The sequence below is a fragment of the Equus quagga genome, chromosome 6, assembly GCF_021613505.1.
Source record: "Equus quagga isolate Etosha38 chromosome 6, UCLA_HA_Equagga_1.0, whole genome shotgun sequence".
Taxonomy (NCBI): domain Eukaryota; kingdom Metazoa; phylum Chordata; class Mammalia; order Perissodactyla; family Equidae; genus Equus; species Equus quagga.
This window is the reverse complement of record NC_060272.1, coordinates 74,705,579-74,724,604: the sequence shown is the minus strand read 5'-3', so window position 1 is coordinate 74,724,604 and position 19,026 is coordinate 74,705,579. Positions and strand designations below refer to the sequence as shown.

The 19,026-nt window shown below is 38.1% G+C and overlaps 1 protein-coding gene across 3 annotated transcripts in view; it reads right to left on the bottom strand.

Annotated features, from left to right (window-relative positions):
* Positions 1-6: 6 nt before the first annotated feature.
* LNX2 (ligand of numb-protein X 2) overlaps positions 7-19,026 on the bottom strand; it is a 75,529-nt gene continuing 56,509 nt past the window's right edge. For all 3 annotated transcript variants that reach the window (XM_046665165.1, XM_046665166.1, XM_046665167.1), the window contains exons 5-10: positions 16,768-17,124; positions 12,918-13,061; positions 8,873-9,050; positions 5,808-6,039; positions 2,287-2,445; positions 7-430 (exon numbers count right to left, since the gene is read on the bottom strand). In XM_046665165.1, the coding sequence (XP_046521121.1) occupies positions 295-430; positions 2,287-2,445; positions 5,808-6,039; positions 8,873-9,050; positions 12,918-13,061; positions 16,768-17,124 (1,206 nt within the window). In that variant the 3' untranslated portion in view covers positions 7-294. The remainder of the gene's footprint in view (positions 431-2,286; positions 2,446-5,807; positions 6,040-8,872; positions 9,051-12,917; positions 13,062-16,767; positions 17,125-19,026) is intronic.

The window sequence follows — 19,026 nt, the reverse complement described above, 5'->3', positions numbered from 1 at the left end:
CTGGGCGGACTGCTTCCACCACGACAGGTCCCATTCTGACCACTGTGAGTCTGAATTCCGAAAATGCGAACTCACAAGGGTTAGTGGAAGACTGTTTCCAACTTGAAAGAAATGTGGCTAACTTGAGGAAAAAAACATTTAAATAATAACAAAAGGACAATCTTAGTGGTTTTTGGCCCTGCATATACCAGCTGTGTCAGTAGCTCCTAATAACCAGAAATACAATGAAACTAAAGGGTTTTCTTTCCAAAACCTACAGAAGGAAGACGTTTGACTCAAAACCAATTTCAAAATCTACACCAGGCTGCCAGGCCAGCAAATAACGGTCAGAGTGACTTTGTTCCTCTGCTCCTTCAACATGGGAACTAACGCAGAATGGCTCATGCCCACAGTTGACAGGCCGTTCACGGCCACGATCATATCTCCACACCTGGACAAGGACAGACAGAAACAGAAAACAGACTGTTACTGTTTTCAGGGTATTAAAAACATTACTCTCACTGAGATTTGTTTAGCATGAAAAGCACAGTTTCACTTAACCACTAACTGTCAAAGATTAGGATGTATGATTATCTTGAGAAACATTCTGGGTTGATTTTTAAGCCTACACTAGCTTCCCCTTGCCAATCAAGGACACCTCTGTGCCAACCTCTCCTGTAGCTGGTGGGTGATTTCAAGGGCAAGCGGAATAATTTTCAGCTAAGTTTAAGCAAAATATAATTAGAAGAATAAACCTACTGCCCCTTTAAAAAATACCAGATGCATTTGGAGGGGCTTGTTTATTATTTTGGCTATTTCTCTGTTCATTCTTAGAGCTCACACCTTCGAGTGTTCAATTAAATTGAGAGTAAGACCGACACCTCCTCTTCTTTCAGCTGTTATGTTCACTGCCCTCCAAGCAGAATTATCACGAATGAATGATGAATCTGACAATCTTTCTATGCTTTCTGACTTTTGGTTTTTAGTCGGTAATATGTTATTTTATTGTTAGCTCCTTTAATTTCTTTTCGGAAGTAGGTGGAAGGTAAATTTATAAACTAATTAATTGAGACGCAGCATGGTTGAGTAACTTAGCTAAGAGAATGATTAATTCATTTCCCCCCTCCTCTTTCCTCCTAAAATGATGATTTGTTTCCATCTTTGTCAATATGAGACTGATCTGGAGCACACTAACCCTGACCAACTTCTCACAGTAGGATTTAGATGTCACTTTCTCTTTGCAAACAGAGTAAACTCTCCATTTGTGCAGCATTCTGTTTAGTATGTCAGCATCTACTTTTTAAGAACTGGTGCTTTTATTTCATCAAACACTAGGCACTAAGAACTGCCAAGCACCCATGTCCTCTCTGCTTATACAGTCTCTCGATACACCACCACTTTCTTCTCTGGGAGCCTGAGCTTTGGAAAAGAAGAGAGGCTGCACACAGGCTGAGTGAGTACGTTCTGCCCGGTGGCGGCACGAGCAGAGGGGTTAATGGCAAAGGCTCTGGGTGTGAATCGCAGTCAACCACTTTCAGCCATTTGACTGTGGGCAAGTTTCTCAACCTTTCCAAGCCTCAGTTATCGTGTTTGAACAACAGGAATAACACCACCACCATCACTTACCTCAAGGGGTTGTTAAGAAGATTCAATAACGCATGCATAGCACTCAGCACTGTGCCCAGCACACTGTAAGCTATCACACACTCATTCATCACATATTTGTCGAGACCTTACTATAAATGCAGGGCACTGTTATGGCTGCCAGGGATTCAACAACAAATGCAACGAAATCCCTTCCTTGTGGAGCTCGCATAAATATAATGTTAGGCAGGTACAAGTGCCGTGGAGAAAAATAAAGCAGAGCCATCTAATGATAGGACTGAACCTGAGTGGGCTGTGTGGAAAAATTGCTCAGAGTCAGTTGTCATATCACAATATGTCCAATGAAATGACTCAGGTTTGGTTCCTGTCATTAGCATACAAAAATACAGCTATGAGTGGCAAGAGGGTAAAGGTAATGCTTCAGTCTAGAGCAGGATTGGAAATTTCTTCTGTAAAGGGTCAGTTGGTAAACAATTATTTTAGGCTTTGCAAACCATATGGTCTCTGCCCACAATGACCCAACTCTGCCACTATACCTGAGCAGCAGCCACGGACAACACGTAAACGAATGAGTGTGGCCATGTTGCAATAAAACTTTATTTATAAGAACAGACAACAGGCTGAATTTGGAGCTGACCCCTGGTCTAGATTGTGTCCATCATAACAAACATGAATCACATCATTAAATGTAACAAGACTCACTTTAATCTTCCATCATAATAAGCAGGAGTTCCCAAGACAATGGTTTTAATGAAGAAAGGCTGATTGGTGTGGTTCTCTTCATATCCACCAACAATACTAAAGCCCCAACTTCCCAAGTAGCTTCTTCGTAAAACTATATCATGGCAGCTATGAAGGGCACTATAAACAAATATAAAAATCAAGAAAAAATTTAAAAATTAATGCAGAGGCTTTTATAGCCTGTTCATCTTTGTATAACTCCATAGCATGTTATACTCATCGTTGTTGGGAAAAGCAAAAGGACTACTTAATTTCCTTCTGAATATAATGGTTATTGCTTTTGTTTTTGTTTTCTGGTGAGGAAGATTGGCCCTGAACTAATATCTGCACCAATCTTCCTTTATTTTGCATGTGGGACGCTGCCACAGCGTGGCTTGACAAGCACCTGGGACCCAAATCTGCAAACGCCCAGCTGCCAAAGCGGAGCACATGAACTTAACCACTACACCACTGGGCAGCCCCATGAATATATTGTTTTGCAGACCCATTTTCTAGGACAGATGCAGTCTTAAGTAGACTAGAATTTCTTCAACATTTTTTAGTCTTCTCTTCCCAAGTGAAGACACACATACTTACAGAAAGCTTAAATAAACTTGTTACAAGTTAGACCTCAGAAATTTGGATAAGATGGTTCTGTGCCTATATTTGCTCACTGCCCTGTCAACAAGGCCCTCAATTCTGATATCCATTTGTATCTTCACAATTTGTATCTCCAAAAAGTGGTACAAAAGAAGTCTAGTACTGCTGATTTGAGCACTCAAATGAGAGGACACGTGCAGCAGGGCAGCTGCGAAAACAATGCAGGATAACTCTCTAACCTCCACGAGGAGTTGTCTGCTGCCCTTTCCTCCTTTACTGAAAATGCTTTCATTTTAAAGGCAACTTTAATCAACAAAATAGAGAACTCAATCTGGAAAACAATAAGAAAAACAAAATCCCTCCACCCTTTTTATAGAGTGGACATTAGGATGCTACCATTAACATGCTACTGGCCAGTTTGGAGGATGCTCTCCAGGAAGGGAGAAAAATTCTACTTACGGTTCCACAGCTCTATGGATTTGGGAACCAGCCATGAGTAAAAACTTAAAAATAAAAATAGAAAAAAATCCCACCAAACAAACCCTAAACGATATAGAAAAGAGTATCTCTTCATAAAAAATATCTTTCATTTCTAGGTGAAATTGGATACGGAGGCATCTAAGCCAAAGCTTTCTGTTTTTAACCCATTAAAAAGGGTTTCTTATTAATAAAGCCAATTCTATAAAGCTATATACAATATGCTAAAACTTCCAATCTGGTCTAATTTCTTAGTTTACTGATAAGAAAGAGCTTTTAAAAGGGCTCCTGGGATGGAGCAGGGTCCCACTCATTGGCCTGGCTTTTTAGGGCAGTGTAGGTTATTTTCATTATTTGAATCTTCTGCAAAAACAAAACAAAACAAGCAAACGGTTGTCTGGCACACCCCCAACAGACTGCAGTGGAAGAACCGCCCTCACCAGGAAAAGCTGGGCGGCTACCCTACGCTGCGTGAAACCCGCCTGAAGGGCCACCTGCCCCTGCAGAGCCGCGGCCCTTCTGACACGTGGTGTTGAACACAGGTTTGCATACACCAGAGGCCTCGAGAATCCACTGAAGACTGACCTTTTATTGACAGGTATTCTTTTCATACAGGTGGGCTCAAAACCAGATTTTACTATCCTGCACATTTCTCATCTAAAATCTCTCTTATTCTTCCTGGCACACCAGGAAATGCTCTGAACACAAGAGGTAAAAATGCTGACCCCCAAAACTAGACTGGAATAACAGATAAGGAAAACGAAAGGAAGCACCAGTGCCAGAGTGTTTCTCCAAGACATCGCTGGTCTCTGCCCGTCCAGCAGCAGTGGTGTGGACCTGCTCGGCAGCCGCACAGCACGAGGAGATAACATCCTCCTCCAGCATGTGAAGGGCCCCTTCTGACATTCTAGGTTTAAACTGACCGGTCAAAGTACCAGGCTGAGTACTGAACGATCAGTGAGGTTCCCTCTGATGGCTGAAACTTCGCAATTTAGATACTATTCTACAGAATTTAAGAGCAACCATGTAAATGTATGTTGACTTTTCAGTGGGAAAAATTAATCAGTTTTAGTGCATGGAATAAACAGATATGAAGTAGTTAAAACATCTTCGTCATAAAAAAATCTCCACAAGATCCAAATACAAGGTCCATACAGGTCCCTAAGACATGAATTCCGTCACAGTTTTGGGCCTTTTTAGTTTTTTTAACCAAGAAGGCAAGCCTGCAAGTTAGATTTATCAACAAATGAAATCCAATAATATCCTTGCTTTTTCTGTTATTCCTTATGTGAAAGAACTTTATAAACCGTAGAGCACTACACAAATTCCAGTTATTATTACAAATTTATTCCAAATGAAGCTAGCTGGCTCAGAAACTGGCACATTCTATTTTTTTTTTATTCACATGCTGAGCTGAATTCAGGTGACACCTTTATTTATTTATTTTTTTAACCTGGCTTTTTATTTATTTTTTATTTCATTGAGGTCATGTTGGTTTATAACACTATGTAAATTCCAGGTCATCATATTTCAGCTTCTGCATAGACTGCATTGTGTTCACCACCAAAACTGGAAGTTCCATCCATCACCATACATTTCTCCTTCCTAAACTGGCACCTTCTTATTGTTTATTTTTATTTTAAAGAATCAGTAATTTTCCTATTTTGTTAAGAGTCAGAATGTTTCATCAGAGTTCAGTTCTAGGATCCTTATGCACATTAAGAATCTAAACTGGTTTGGAAACAAAGATAGCAAGACACATTCTTCCGAGCTCAACATCAAATTATGCAACAATCATCCGGGGGTTCCAAATGCTTCGTGACCAGACACTGACCAGCTTCAGAACGTCTTGGCTGGTCAGTCACGAAGCAGCAAACTCATCCTAAAGATGGGCAGGAGCAGCTACTCCTGAACACCAGTGACATGTCTTAAAGACTCCAACGTCCAATGAAAATTCAGTTTATATCCTGGCTTCTTAGGGATAGTTAAAAGGATTAAGGAAGGGCTTTTAGAAAGTCTTCTGGGATAGAAAAAGGCTTCCCGTTTTGACCTGGCTTTTTTGGTGAAAAACGCATGAGTTTAAGCATGTATCAGTATGAATGTTGGTAAATGACAGCTTTTCTAAGCAAGAGACTGAACATCCAATCCCAAGGCTAGCCCACTTAAAGCCTTAATAGGGACAGACAGAATGGCTTTATTCATTTTTATAAACAGATATAACTCTTTAGTTCTTATTATTAAATTTACCTTTTTAAATATAATATCCTAAGAAAGAAAAATGACCATTTTCTTTGGTAACGATTTGATGTCACTCCTGTTATCTAACCAAAGCCTTTCTTCCCCTCAATGAGTGAATTTACTGTGTCACATGCTAACAGAGGTTGCAATTATGATTATTCCACCAAACAACAAAAAGCTGTCAGTACCTCGGAAGCCCAAGCCACATGACCCAGGACGGGGACCAGCTGGCGTCGTACTCGTTTTCACTGAAGGTGCTCGCCTGCTCCTCCGAGGTCTGGGCTGCGTCCTCGACGACCTGGACCTCCAGTGCTTTGAGGGCCACGGTGGGGGATGCGGCGCTGGCTTTCAGCATAGCAACAGCCTCACTGTGACTTAAATTGGTCAAATCAATGCCATTGATATTCAACAATATATCACCTGTTCAAACGAAGAAAGAGAAGGATGAGCTGAGCTCCCAAGTGGTTATTCCCCATAAATCCTGCTCTTTGTCAACGAATCAACAAAGGCAGTTCCAACAACTCAGGTGAGATGAAGTGAAAGACCATTTTCTACTTCTTTGTCATTTTTATAATACTGGGGAAAAGTCCAATTCATGGAAAACATTCCAAAACAATTCAAAAATTTAAAATAATTCCATAATATATAAGATAAAGCATGGCTTGAGGCCCCCTGATTCAGCGGGAAGCCCACACCACTAGCCCTGGTTTAGCTGTATAGAGGCCCTGGGCACGTTCATTTCTCTTCTTTGAGCGTCAGTGATTTCTCAGTTCTTTCCCATTCCAAAACGATTTGATCCTTTGCTCTTAGAAATACATTTTTGATACATTCTATTTTATATTTACACAGTTTTTATACATGAAGTCAGCCCTACACAGCTCAGCCAGTGCAAACATATGAGAACGTGTAAAGAGAAGGTGCCCTGGGGCCTACACAGAGAAATAAAACTTGCGATTAGAACATCTTCTCTTGCTTGAGGAAGAAAAAAGTCTTTTGCTCTCCCAAGTAATATAATAAAAAAGGGCAATGAGGATTACATAAAAGGTTAGGAAGGAAAGGATTAGTTTTGTAGGAAGCACAAACATTTGTACTAAGAAAGCCTACAGAAGGTCCTCCTCTCCCAATTCATCATTTATTTTTCAGATTATTAAAGCAAAACATTCTCATTGTAGAAAACTTAAAAAACATAATAACATAAGGACATAAAATGACCTCCAATTCCACAATTGCACAAACTTTTTTTAAAAAAGAGCAGTCTAATTAAGATACAGTTCACATACCATTCAATTCACTCAACTACAGTACACAATTTTATGGTTTTTAGTGTACTGATAGAGTTGTAAAACCGTCACACATTATTTTTAGAACATTTTTATCACCCCCCAAAACCCCTGTGCCCATTAACAGCCACTTCCCTTGCCCCGGAGCTAAGCAACCACTGATCTACTTTTTCTCTCTATAGATTTCCTTATTCTGGACATTTCATATAAATGGAATCATGTGTGGTCTTTTGTGACTGGCTTCTTTCACTTAGCATCATGTTTTCAAACTTCATCCACGTTGCAGCTTGTGTCAATACCTCGGTTCCTTTTTACGGCCAAATAATGTTCCATTTTAGACATATACCACGTTCTGCTGATCCACTCATCAGCTGATGGATGTTTGAGTTGCTTGCACTTCTTGGCTATTATGGAAAATACTGCTATAAACCCTCTGTACAAGTTTTTGTGTGGACGTATGTTTTCATTTCTCTAGGAATGGAACTGCTGGGTCATATGGTAACTCTATCTTTAACTTTTTGAGGAACTGCTAAACTGTTTTCGAAAAACAGTTGTTCCATTTTCCATTCCTGCTGGCAACATATGAGAGTTTCAATTTCTTTACATCCTTGCCAATGTTTGTTACTGTCTGTCTTTGTTATTATATTCATCCTAGTGGGTTTTAAGTGGTTCTTCTACTTTTAATTTTTTTTTGAGGAAGATTAGCCCTGAGCTAACATCTGCCACCAATCCTCCTCTTCTTGCTGAGGAAGACTAGCCCTGAGCTAACATCTGTGCCCATCTTCCTCTGCTTTATATGTGGGATGCCTGCTACAGCATGGCTTGCCAAGCAGTGTGTAGGTCCACATCCGGAATCCAAACTGGTGAATCCCAGGCCAGGCCAGAGGCGCTGAAGCAGAACATGCAAGCTTAACCACTGTGCCACTGGGCGCCCCCAGGTTTGAAGTGGTTTTGATTTGCAACTCCCTAATAACTGATGACACTGAGCGTCTTTTCATGTGCTTTGGCCATCTGTATATCTTCTTTGGAGAAATATCTATTGAGATCCTTTGCCCATTTTTAAATTGGGTTGTGTTTTTTATTACTGAGTAGTAAGAGTTCTATATGTACTGTGGATATAAGTCCTTCATTAGATACATAATTTGCAAATATTTTCTCCCATTTTGTGGGGTACCTTTTCACTTTCACTATCTTTTCACTTTCTTGGTGGTATCCTTTGCAGCACAAAATTTGTAATTTCGATGAAGTCTAGTTTATCTGCTCTTTTTTGTTCTTGTTGCTTGTGTTTTTGGTGTCCTATCTAAGAAAATCCTTGACTATTCCACTGCCTAATCCAAGGTCCTGAGGACTGACACTTGCGTTTTCTTCTACAAGTTTTAGCTCTTACATTCTAAGTTGATTTCTGTATATAGGGATCCAACTTCATTCCTGGAAAAACAGACTCACTTTTCCACAGGAACAAACCAAGTGTATGGAGAATGCTATTTTTACCACTACCACCCCCACCTATACAAATTGCATAGTATTGAGGGGGATGGTGAAATTGTGAACGAGTTTATCCCTAGAACCACTATCTTTTTATTAAGTCTGCCTTTTGCTCCACCTCCTGTGTGAGCCTCCTCCCACACAGACACTTTATTGTCCTTCACTAGGATGACCCTTCGGAGCATCTAGTCTGCCATAATGCTGGAAGCATGGGTCTCTTAGAGGGTCTTTTCCAACATAAAATAATCCACCAGCTGAGTAACTGTTAGAAAGTAATGGAACCGTTACCAAGCTTCAGCAGTTTCCCTTCACAGTGAGCACTGCCCTCACCTTACAGAGAAGCTTTATGCTTGCACATGCGAAGGACATTTTAAAGGATTTTCAAAAGCCATATTTAGTAGAAAATTCTGTAGATAGTCTTTATTTTTAAAAATATGAGTTGACTACATGGAGAAGACGTGGTGAAACTGTTTAAGATCCCATCTTACCTCTCTTGATTCTGCCATCACGTGCAAGGCAGCCATGAGGTGGCACACTGGTCACAAAGATGGGCAGCTCACCACTCTTACTTCCTCTGCCCCCGGCTACTGTCATTCCAAGGGACTCGTGTGGCTCCTTCTTTACAGTAATGTGTTTTTCCTGGCATGTAACACACTGGGTCAGATCCTAAACATGAGAGGAAACATTTATTGGATAACAAATAATATATAGTTGAAGAAAAGACAGCTTAAACGAAAGTAAAAACTTACGTGGCAACTGTAAAGTCTTTTTTTAAAATCACTTAGTATAGAACTGAAAGTCATATACAGTTCTTCACAGGTACAAACAGTACACTGAACGCCGTGGATCACAATGTCATGTAACACTTTATGTAACTGAAAACACTCAGGACTGTTGACATATAGAAGTCAACGTAAAATAAGCACATCATTTGTATAATTTCCTTGAGCTCCAAAATATGATCAATTCTATAAAAGTAAATAATGCATTTGAATTTTAAAATTCCAAAGACAAGCCAATTACTTTTACTTCCATCTTTCTCCTCTATTCTTTGAAAGAAAAGTTGACAGAGTAGTATAAAAGTAAAATGTAGATTTTACTAACTGCCAGAAAAAAGCTACAGACTTGTCTTGTGATTCTTACTGACAAGGATTATGAAAGTACTCACTCACGAAGCAGGAGCAAATCTACCTTCCAAACCTTCTTGAAAAGCCAAAATGATATGAAATAACTGAATTTTTGAATAAGTTAATAACAGGGAAATATTTCCCAACAAACTATATTCTCAGGGAAAAGCTATTTTTACTGACATTTGTTACTGCTACTTATTACTGAGACGTTCCTGGAAGAAAAAGAGAATTTTTTTTTTTCTCCTGAAGAAGATTAGCCCTGAGTTATCATCTGAGCCAATCTTCCTCCACTTTATATGGGGGACACTGCCACAGCCTGGCTGAGGAGTGGTATAGGTCTGCACCTGGGATCTGAACCTGTGAACCCAGCCGCTGATGCAGAGTGCACCAAACTCAACCACCAAGCCACGAGGCCAACTGAAAGAAAAAGAGAATTTTAAAAATCACTATTTTTTAGGGGCTGGCCCTGTGGCCGAGTGGTTAAGTTCGTGCGCTCCACTGCAGGCAGCCCAGTGTTTTGTTAGTTCGAATCCTGGGCGTGGACATGGCACTGCTCATCAAACCACACTGAGGCAGCGTCCCACATGCCACAACTAGAAGGACCCACAATGGAAAATATACAACTATGTACCGGGGGGGCTTTGGGGAGAAAAAGGAAAAAAATAAAATCTTTAAAAAAAAAATCACTTTTTTAAAAAGTCAATAAAAAACAAGGTGTACACATGTAATATTAATATTAAAATAAAAATAACTAACATTTATTGAAGGTACGTTATGTGCCAAGCATTATTTCATTTAATCTTCACAATGGTCTTGAAAGTAAATACTATCATTGGCTCCATTTTACAGATGAGGAAGCAACTTTAGAAACGTCATGTAACTTGCCCCAAGTCATACAACTATAAGTGACTACACTGGGATTTGAACTGATGCAAATTAATTAGTAATAATAATTATATATATGTATTATATATGTTTTACAGAGGTACACGCAGTATGATGCACCATGTATATACACTGTTTATATGCACCACACCACTCAGGTGCTATCCCATTAAGTGTCAGAGTGGAAGCTAATATCTCAAAAGGTTTCTAACATTTATCAACTACAGGAAAATGTTGCAGATAACAAGATAATTATTAACATTATTAACACTATCAACAATAGAAATATATAAACTATATTTACAGAATTATAACATTTCCTCTAGTGACATTATTTTAGAGAATTAACAAATATGGATCTGTTCATCAGGCCCTGGAGTTCCAGGCCCATCTGCCTTTCTCTGGTCCTGGAATCTCATGTATGTTTGAAATTTTATCAAGGGAACTACTTGTAATAACAGCCTAGCATTCCTAGAAAATGTTATGACCTAGTAGAAAACTTGTAAATGTCTTAAGGCAGTCTCCCAACTAAATATATGAAATCTACGTTAGTACCCTTCAAAACTGGGCAAAAACCATTGTATTATGAAGACAACTCATGAAACTCAGTCTTGAGTATATTTATTTATGCAGTTTCGGCTCTTACATATTTAATCAATTAAGGCTGGTTGTTTCATCCCTCTACGTGGCTGAGATGTATGCATTTTTACCCTCAAGAAGTAAACCAAACTTCAAAGCTTACATGTGGTACGCTTCAAGGAACCTTCTAAAGGTTCAACACCACATGAGCGTTTATTCAAGCAGCTACTTAGAGGTTTAATAGTAGACTAATGTATACTTTAACAACTATAATTGTCTGAATTGGTTATTTTGGTAAATTTGTGTGTTTGTTTTTCCCCAAGAGACCTTTATTTTTTTAAATCAAGATCTGACATAACAAATGCAGTACGTTAATAGTAAACAGCTAAATTAACACTTAAAAGTACATTTTATGTGGTTGTTCTAACCAACTAGGTTTGCAGAGTACCTAGAATAACAATAATTCAGCACTGCTATTTAAAACGTTGTTACTAAAAATTAAAGAGAATAAGAATAGCAGTTAAGAGAGAAAAATATGTGTGTCCAAAACAAACAACAAAACGAAACATGCAGAGTTCTCTATACGAATGTTGGAATGACTGAGTATTTTTTAAAATTATCTTAAAATTATAATGTTGTCATAGACACTCATATCTTAAATTATTGTAGAATTCAATGACATAAAAGATTCAATAATCGACTTTTGCCTTATATTACAGTTCTTTAGGAATATATATATCATATATATATAACTTGTAAAGCAAGCTATATGAAGCAACTCCTATTCAAAATTCCTATTCAAAACAATAACTCCTTTTTCATAGTCACCATTATGAAGGCAAAATTATAGGTTTCCTTCATACATTTTGGTTTTTGTTCAGAAATAAGAACAAGTTGGTGGTTATAATTTTTTGTAAGTATTAACTAAACCAAAGACCAGTGACAAGTCTGTACTTAAGCTCAGAAAACCAGATAAGCCTGATGGGTCAAAAATACTTGTGCCTTTAAGGGGTGCTTTCTTAGGGTACCTGCAGCATTTCAAAGGTAATTATTCTTTCAATTACTGTACTTAAATTAAGAAGCCATCTTAGCACATAGGAAACTTCCTAAGGTTTTTAAGCAGACCAACAGATAAGTTTTTGTTGAGTAAAGCAAATTAATTTTACTTAAGGAGAATGGCTTTGGAAGCTCATATTTAGCTTGTATTTTCACATAGTTAGGTAAACATCACTGTCTTAAAAGTCTTAGCCTACCAGAAACTGAGTTCAAATGAAGGGCCGAATGAAGTAAATAATATCAAGAATGCAGTGAAGTACCATTCTTTTTTGATTTCTGCAACTAAAGAGAGACCGTATCAAAATTCTCAGCACAGATAAATGACCTAGGGAAATATTCTAAAACCAGTTAAATGTGGAAGCAGCAGTAAAAAAGCTCAACATATGGGAATTTTAAATGATTTAGGGCAGTATTCGTATAAGCTATAACATAAAAGGAAATATGCAACACATGTACCTATCAAAATTTATGGTTTATATGTTTAATATTCACACATCTAATTCTGCTGTTGTAGGCAACCTGCCCAGTTGCTAGGTATACACTTGTCAATCATTGTCTTCGCTATGCTTTTTGAATCACATAAACCAACTGTTAGATTGAAATGAGAAACCCAATAAATCCCACTTACTAGGACTAAATGAATAGAAGATTTTTCTGGAAGATCAAACACTTCTCATCAGTCACCTGGCAGAGGGACCTCTGTTGGCTGAGGAACTGAGACAACGCAGCCACCCTCCAAGGTAGCAAAAGCTACACATTTCAATCCCAAACACCTGTGTTCACGTTTTCCAACAGAGTAACAGCCCTCATTTAAATCTTACCATCTTGTAACAATGATCCCTTGAGGGCGATGAACTAAAAAACACAAACGAAAACACCTCACCTTATGTGAGCTGGGTCTGCTGTGATACAGTGGCTGTGCGTGGTGCTGGCTGCTGCTGCTCTGAGTTCCCGCTTCTCGGATAGTGTTACCAGGCTGGGGTTTCCCCGGTCTAGCAATTGTTAAATTCACCCTCTCTCCACTAGCCTGGAGAAAACACGCATACAGTACCACCATCACTAATGATGATTCTCATCAAAAAAATTACAGGCAGTGTTAATTTTCAATGCACGTCTCAGAATTGCACCAGACCTTGCCTGGGTAGTGACTACAAGCACCTGCTAGTGGGGAGGAAGGGAGTTCATTCATGAGCTAATATTTTAAAACTTCTGCAGTTAAAACACACACATGCAGCTCTTGGACATGCCCTCCCCAGCCCTGCCGCCTAAGTAACCACGGCAAAGCAGTCAAACTTCTCGTGTTCTCAGCTCCCCATGATTTCTTGAGGGGTACCTTTCTTTTAATACTTCTTTGCCCTTTCAAGACTTGCCTTGGTATTGTGAGGGAGGGAGCAAAGGAAAGAAGATAAAAAGAAGAAGTTATTCAAAACTGGATTAAAATCCATTGTGACTTTTGAAACAAATCAAACTATGCACAGCTTTGTTTCTGCTTGCTTTACGTTTGAGTCAAAAATAGGACATGAACTTAAACAGTCCTAAAAAGGATTATAGAGATCCTATATAACAAGACTAGTATTTATATATATTGTGTGTAATACACACACACACACACTTAAGCATTATGTTAAATTATTTTACAAGTTCATGACTGTCATCTTAAATTTAGAGGCCCTTTATCTATATCTACATATATCTACATATCTATATTTTAAACATGGATTTCCATCTATTATGTTTTTAAAGGTTATTTTACCTTTGCTTTTAATGGACAGGCCTGAGTTATTTGATGCTGACTCTTGGTTGTGACCACAATTCCCAATTTTATTACTATTCCTATGGGAAAATATGATAGCCTGCTTTCAAGGAATTGTGGTAGAAAGTGGGGACCTCCTCCATGATTATAGTTAATAATGTTAAGAAATCACTCATTTTCAGTTCCTTTTTTTCCCAGTTTTATTGAAATATAGTTGACATATAGCATTGTATTATTTTCAGTTCTTAAACTGAAAAATAAGTGATAACCAATTTTAATTCTCTATCGAAAATCCTTTGCTTATTCAAGCATTTTATTAACTAAATAGTTTCAGACAAGTTCTTCACAATAACTGAAAGAATAACACCTAACATATAGGCCAGAATCCCAAAGCACAGGGTCTAGGGACTTGATCTAAAGGGTAAATATAAAAGTGGAATGTTGAAAATCCTGGTAATTAAAATTCTGACACTTCACGTTATCAGATCGCACAGTGTGAGATGGTGAGTGCTCCCTTGGTGACTTTATTTCAAAGTACAGAATCATTTTCATTACTGCTTAACAGTTCATAACCACCAAATACTCTATAATCAGTATTTCAACCAGAAAACCCTTGCTTATGTAAATCTATTAAGAGAAACAAATCTTTGATCTTTCTAGATTTTTTTAAAGACAAAATTCTGTGCATGTGATTGAACTGGGCATTTAGAATTTAAATGATAGATCAACATTTGGGCTTAGGCTAACTTTAAACAGAGTGCACATCTAACACTTCAGGGTTTCAAATACAGCAGAAAGGTTTTGTTCAAGTCGAGATTTTAAAGATGCAAGATGCCGGGCCGGCCCCATGCCCGAGTGGTTAAGTCATGCGCTCCACTTCGGCGGCCCAGGGTTTCGTCAGTTCGGATCCTGGGCGCAGACATGGCACCGCTCATCAGGCCATGCTGAGGTGGTGTCCCACACAGCACAGCCAGAAGGACCACAGCTAGAATATACAACAATATACTGAGGGGTCTTTGGGGAGAAAAAGAAGAAGAAGAAAAATGCAAGATGCCCAAATGACAGTACCCTTAGTTCACAAGTAAGTGGCATGCTCTATTGCTGGGCATATAAATTGGTATGATGTGATCTTTCTTGGCGGGAAGTTTAGCAAAATGTTTTAAACTTAAAATCAAAACACGAAAGTCTATCAATAAGAGAATGATTAAATAAGTTGTAGTACAACATGCCTACGATACTGTGATTACAAATCATGATGTGAATCTATACTTATTTTTGTGTAAGAAGTCCACAAGATACTGCTGACAAAAAGAAAAAGTTGCAAACTCAGAATCTACAAGTGCATGCTATTTATCTGTGGACGTATACATAAAAAATGTTTGTAATGATGTCTCCCAAAATATTAATGTTGTGTTGGGGTATTTAGACTGAATGTGATTTTAATTTCCTTCTTTATTTTGTCTTCAGTATTCTTTTTGGACATGGAGTACACGTTATTTTTATAACCTGTACCAAAAACAGTAAGACTTTTAATTTTTTTCAAAAAGAAACAAATCAAACTTTAGTTTTTTATAGCTTGGTTAAAATTACAGTACAAAATATGATGCAACTAATTTAACTATCTGGATTATAAAAATCCAAATAAGATATATTATCATGAAAAATTTTAAGTGTATTTTCTACCTGTGTATCTATATTTTCCACAGTTTGGTTAGAAATTTAGTGAGGACTATCTACTTAAGAATTAAGAGTATTTTAACATTGCCTGAAATATATAGTCAATCAATTTCTCTTTCTATCTTATTGATCTGACTTTTCACTTCATAAAGTCCACTCAACTCTCCTGTTTCCTTTAATAAACCCCAAGAGTGGATTAACGCTCTTCTGTTCTTTCCCCCACTCAACCTCCCACCAATCCCCACTCTTACAAGATGAACTCATTTTCAGCAGTGCAGCAGCTGGCTGCTATCCACAGGCAAAGTCCTAAGGCTGCCTCTGATGTGGGGGAATTTCAAGCCATCCAGTTTCTTTAAACCTCAAGTCTATGAAATGAGACCAATACCTGAGTCTCCTCTCAACGCAATACGGCTGGTGTGTGTGTGTGTGTGTGTGTGTGTGTGTTTTCTTAAGGCTATATTGAATCAAAAAGTTAAAAAATGGAGTAAGTTAAGGGGACTGAAATCTGGGTTTTCTTATAGTCTTAAATTTTCATTGTTTTCTGATCCTGCGTATACATATTTTTTAATGGCTATCAACCTGCCTTAATTCCTGATGTTCAATTATATTAATACTTGGTTTCCTTTATAGAGTTTTGCTGTGCTTACTTTAAGAACACAAACACATTTTTGTTCACCCTTATATAACACTGCAGGAGATACGAGTATCAAATGCCATGGCACGCTCCAGAACCTGGAGATCTTCTCTGGATGGTTTTCCAATTTCTCTAATAGTGACTATCCTTACTTACTTCACAGGCACACTGTGAAGACAAATGTCATGATGTGTTTGAAATGCTCTGTACTATAGAGATAAGAGTTATTCCTAATAAAAAAAAGATTTTCCTCCTATTTTTAATGGATCCTGAAGTGGAAAAGGGTGTTAAGAGACCAGGTAAGTCACAACCTGGTAATCACAGCTCCTTTGAGCCTCACTTATCTCGCCTGTTAAATGTGGACACCACCATCTATTATGTCTGGTACTAGGTGGAGCCTAAGGAGCAAATGAGAAATGCACATGGAACCTTAGAGCCCTCACTCCATAAATAGCCAGCCTAAAAGTGCATGGGTATGTTGTTTTTAGAAAAGATTCTGTCTATAATGGAGTTATACTATTGTGGCTATTAAAGGATTTCGGTAGCTGTGCTTGATTTTCTAATGAAATATCAAATATCCCCTGGATTCTTATGTTATTTGCTAATGAAAACAAATACTGACACATGACAATGAAGGCTAAGCACCTGGAATGAATGTCCAGAGTTTACCTGAATGATCTGCGCGGCAAGCTCGGGTGTCCCATGCTTCAGGTCGTGTCCGTTGATGGCGAGTACTCGGTCGTTGCTGTTGAGCCTCCCGTCCTGTGCAGCCAGCCCCCCTTCCAACAGGTCAAGAATAAAAACACCTGGCTCATCAGTCCTTCGTACGAGTTTAATGCCAAGCTGTTCACCAGAGTCCCGCTTATGAAGAACCACATGGAAAACCTCTTCTCTATCAGAGTGGCTGTACGCTCGGTTGCCAAAGCGTCTCTCTCGAAGCACAGTGAGATGCAGCGTGCTGCAGGGCTGGGAGAGCACGGCTCTGGCATAGTTATGGGACACGTTGCTGATATCATAGTTGTTGACCTAGAAAAAAAGAATTATGACCAAAGCATGACAATCTTTTATTTTCCCAATTTTTAGAAATGTTTATATAACATTTCCAAATAAAACTAACATTGTGAAAATGATATACAATCACTGTTTACAAAGAAAACCACTCTAAAGGCATTTTAAAATACAGAGTTCCCCAAATTAACTTACAACGACCCGCACAAAGTAGAGAACAGTATTTAGGATCACAGCTTTAATGACAGTCTTGAACTAGGGGCCTTGGTTCTGCCCCGTACTAACCGGATGACCTCAGGCAAATTACAGACCTTGTTTGAGTGTGTTTCCTCATCTGTAAAACGCGTTTACCATCTACTAGACAGGATCAGGACGAGAGCGAACAGACGACATCAGCACACGACGAGTGCTAAGGAAATACTACTTCTAGTGGAACAGAAATTGAAGTTCTACTGGATCACAAATTTGCTTTTCCAAATGAAATACACTTAAGCTAGAGAAAATAAACTAAGTTTTGTTTCTTTAAAGTAAAAGCAATCTTTTTACTTTAAAGAAAAGCAGACAATCATAATTTCACTCTAATTCTTTAGCAAACAAGTGTAAGATATAAAAGAATAAGCATAATGCAATACTCACAGAACATTATTTATTAAACTTTATCACTTCAAAATTGAAAATGCCTAAATCACTGATGACTGATCAAACTGAAAATACCCATTCTTAATAATGTTCCAAAAGTTATTTTTAATCATATCAATATAATTTATAACAGCAGTATTTTTTTCTTCAAACTGCACAAAAGGCTTCATAGTAAAAGGCCCTGAGGGTAGTGTAAGTTCTCCTTTTCAAAGAGGCTCCTGAATAGAGTAAGATACATGTACGCATATGTGTGTGTAGGTGTGACTATATAGAAATACATATATTTTTTTATGTGGAAAACCCAAAGTCACAGCCTGTTACTGCATATGGTTTGCTAAAATAAAATCCTAGGCTTGCTAGCTCTTTGGTCTATAAATAAACTATTTTGACAACTCTTAGGTATTTTCAAATTGGCTCACTGTATTATTTACAGAGCTTATACAAAGTTGAAGATAACCAGTTAGAAAAAAATTCCAAGCAGGCTTCTTTCCAAGTATTTACTTTTGAAATGACCATAAATATTCTCCACATTTGGGCAAAGGGTGTGGCTTTACTTATTGGCTCCAGCATAGCAATTAATTCAGGGCCCACAATAGGAGAGACCCTTTTGAATTCATTGAGCAGGTTATGTGCTTATACTTTTCTTCCCAATTAGAATCATTAAACTGGACTTAAGATCATCATTACTACAGTTATTAATATGTATGCCTCCCTAAAGAAGAATAACGCATTGGAATTCCTAAAATGTAAATTTACAGCTTTGAGTTAATTCTCAAAAAGACAGTCAATAATTTCAGATAACTATAATTTTATCTGAGGTATAAAGATTCAGATATGTTACTAAACGATTCTCTAAAATAGAAGAGTAAAAACCCCAAAGATGAAATTTATTAGCAAACAAAACTGAAAAACTGTTTAACCTCAACTGTATTCAAAGAAATACAAACAAAAACAAAGCATTTGTTTTTACCTTTAAAATCCAGAAAAAGAATGAGAAATGTATAAAAATGTCAATACCCAATGCTAGCACATTGCTGGTAGCAAAGAACAAAGCACAAAAATAAATGTACACTTAGTTACAGCCAGAAAGGCCAGAGTGGGAGAAAGAAAGAGCACTACATAAGCTGCGGAAAAGGGCAGTCTGGCTCTCCTGGTCGGGGGATGCACCGGGAGCCCAGCTGTAAGATTGTCTCCACACTGAATCGGATTAAGAGTAGCTGAGGTGTCCACACAGCTGTGCCAGCCTCATGAAGCTGGAGTACTAATGTCATAAATGATAGC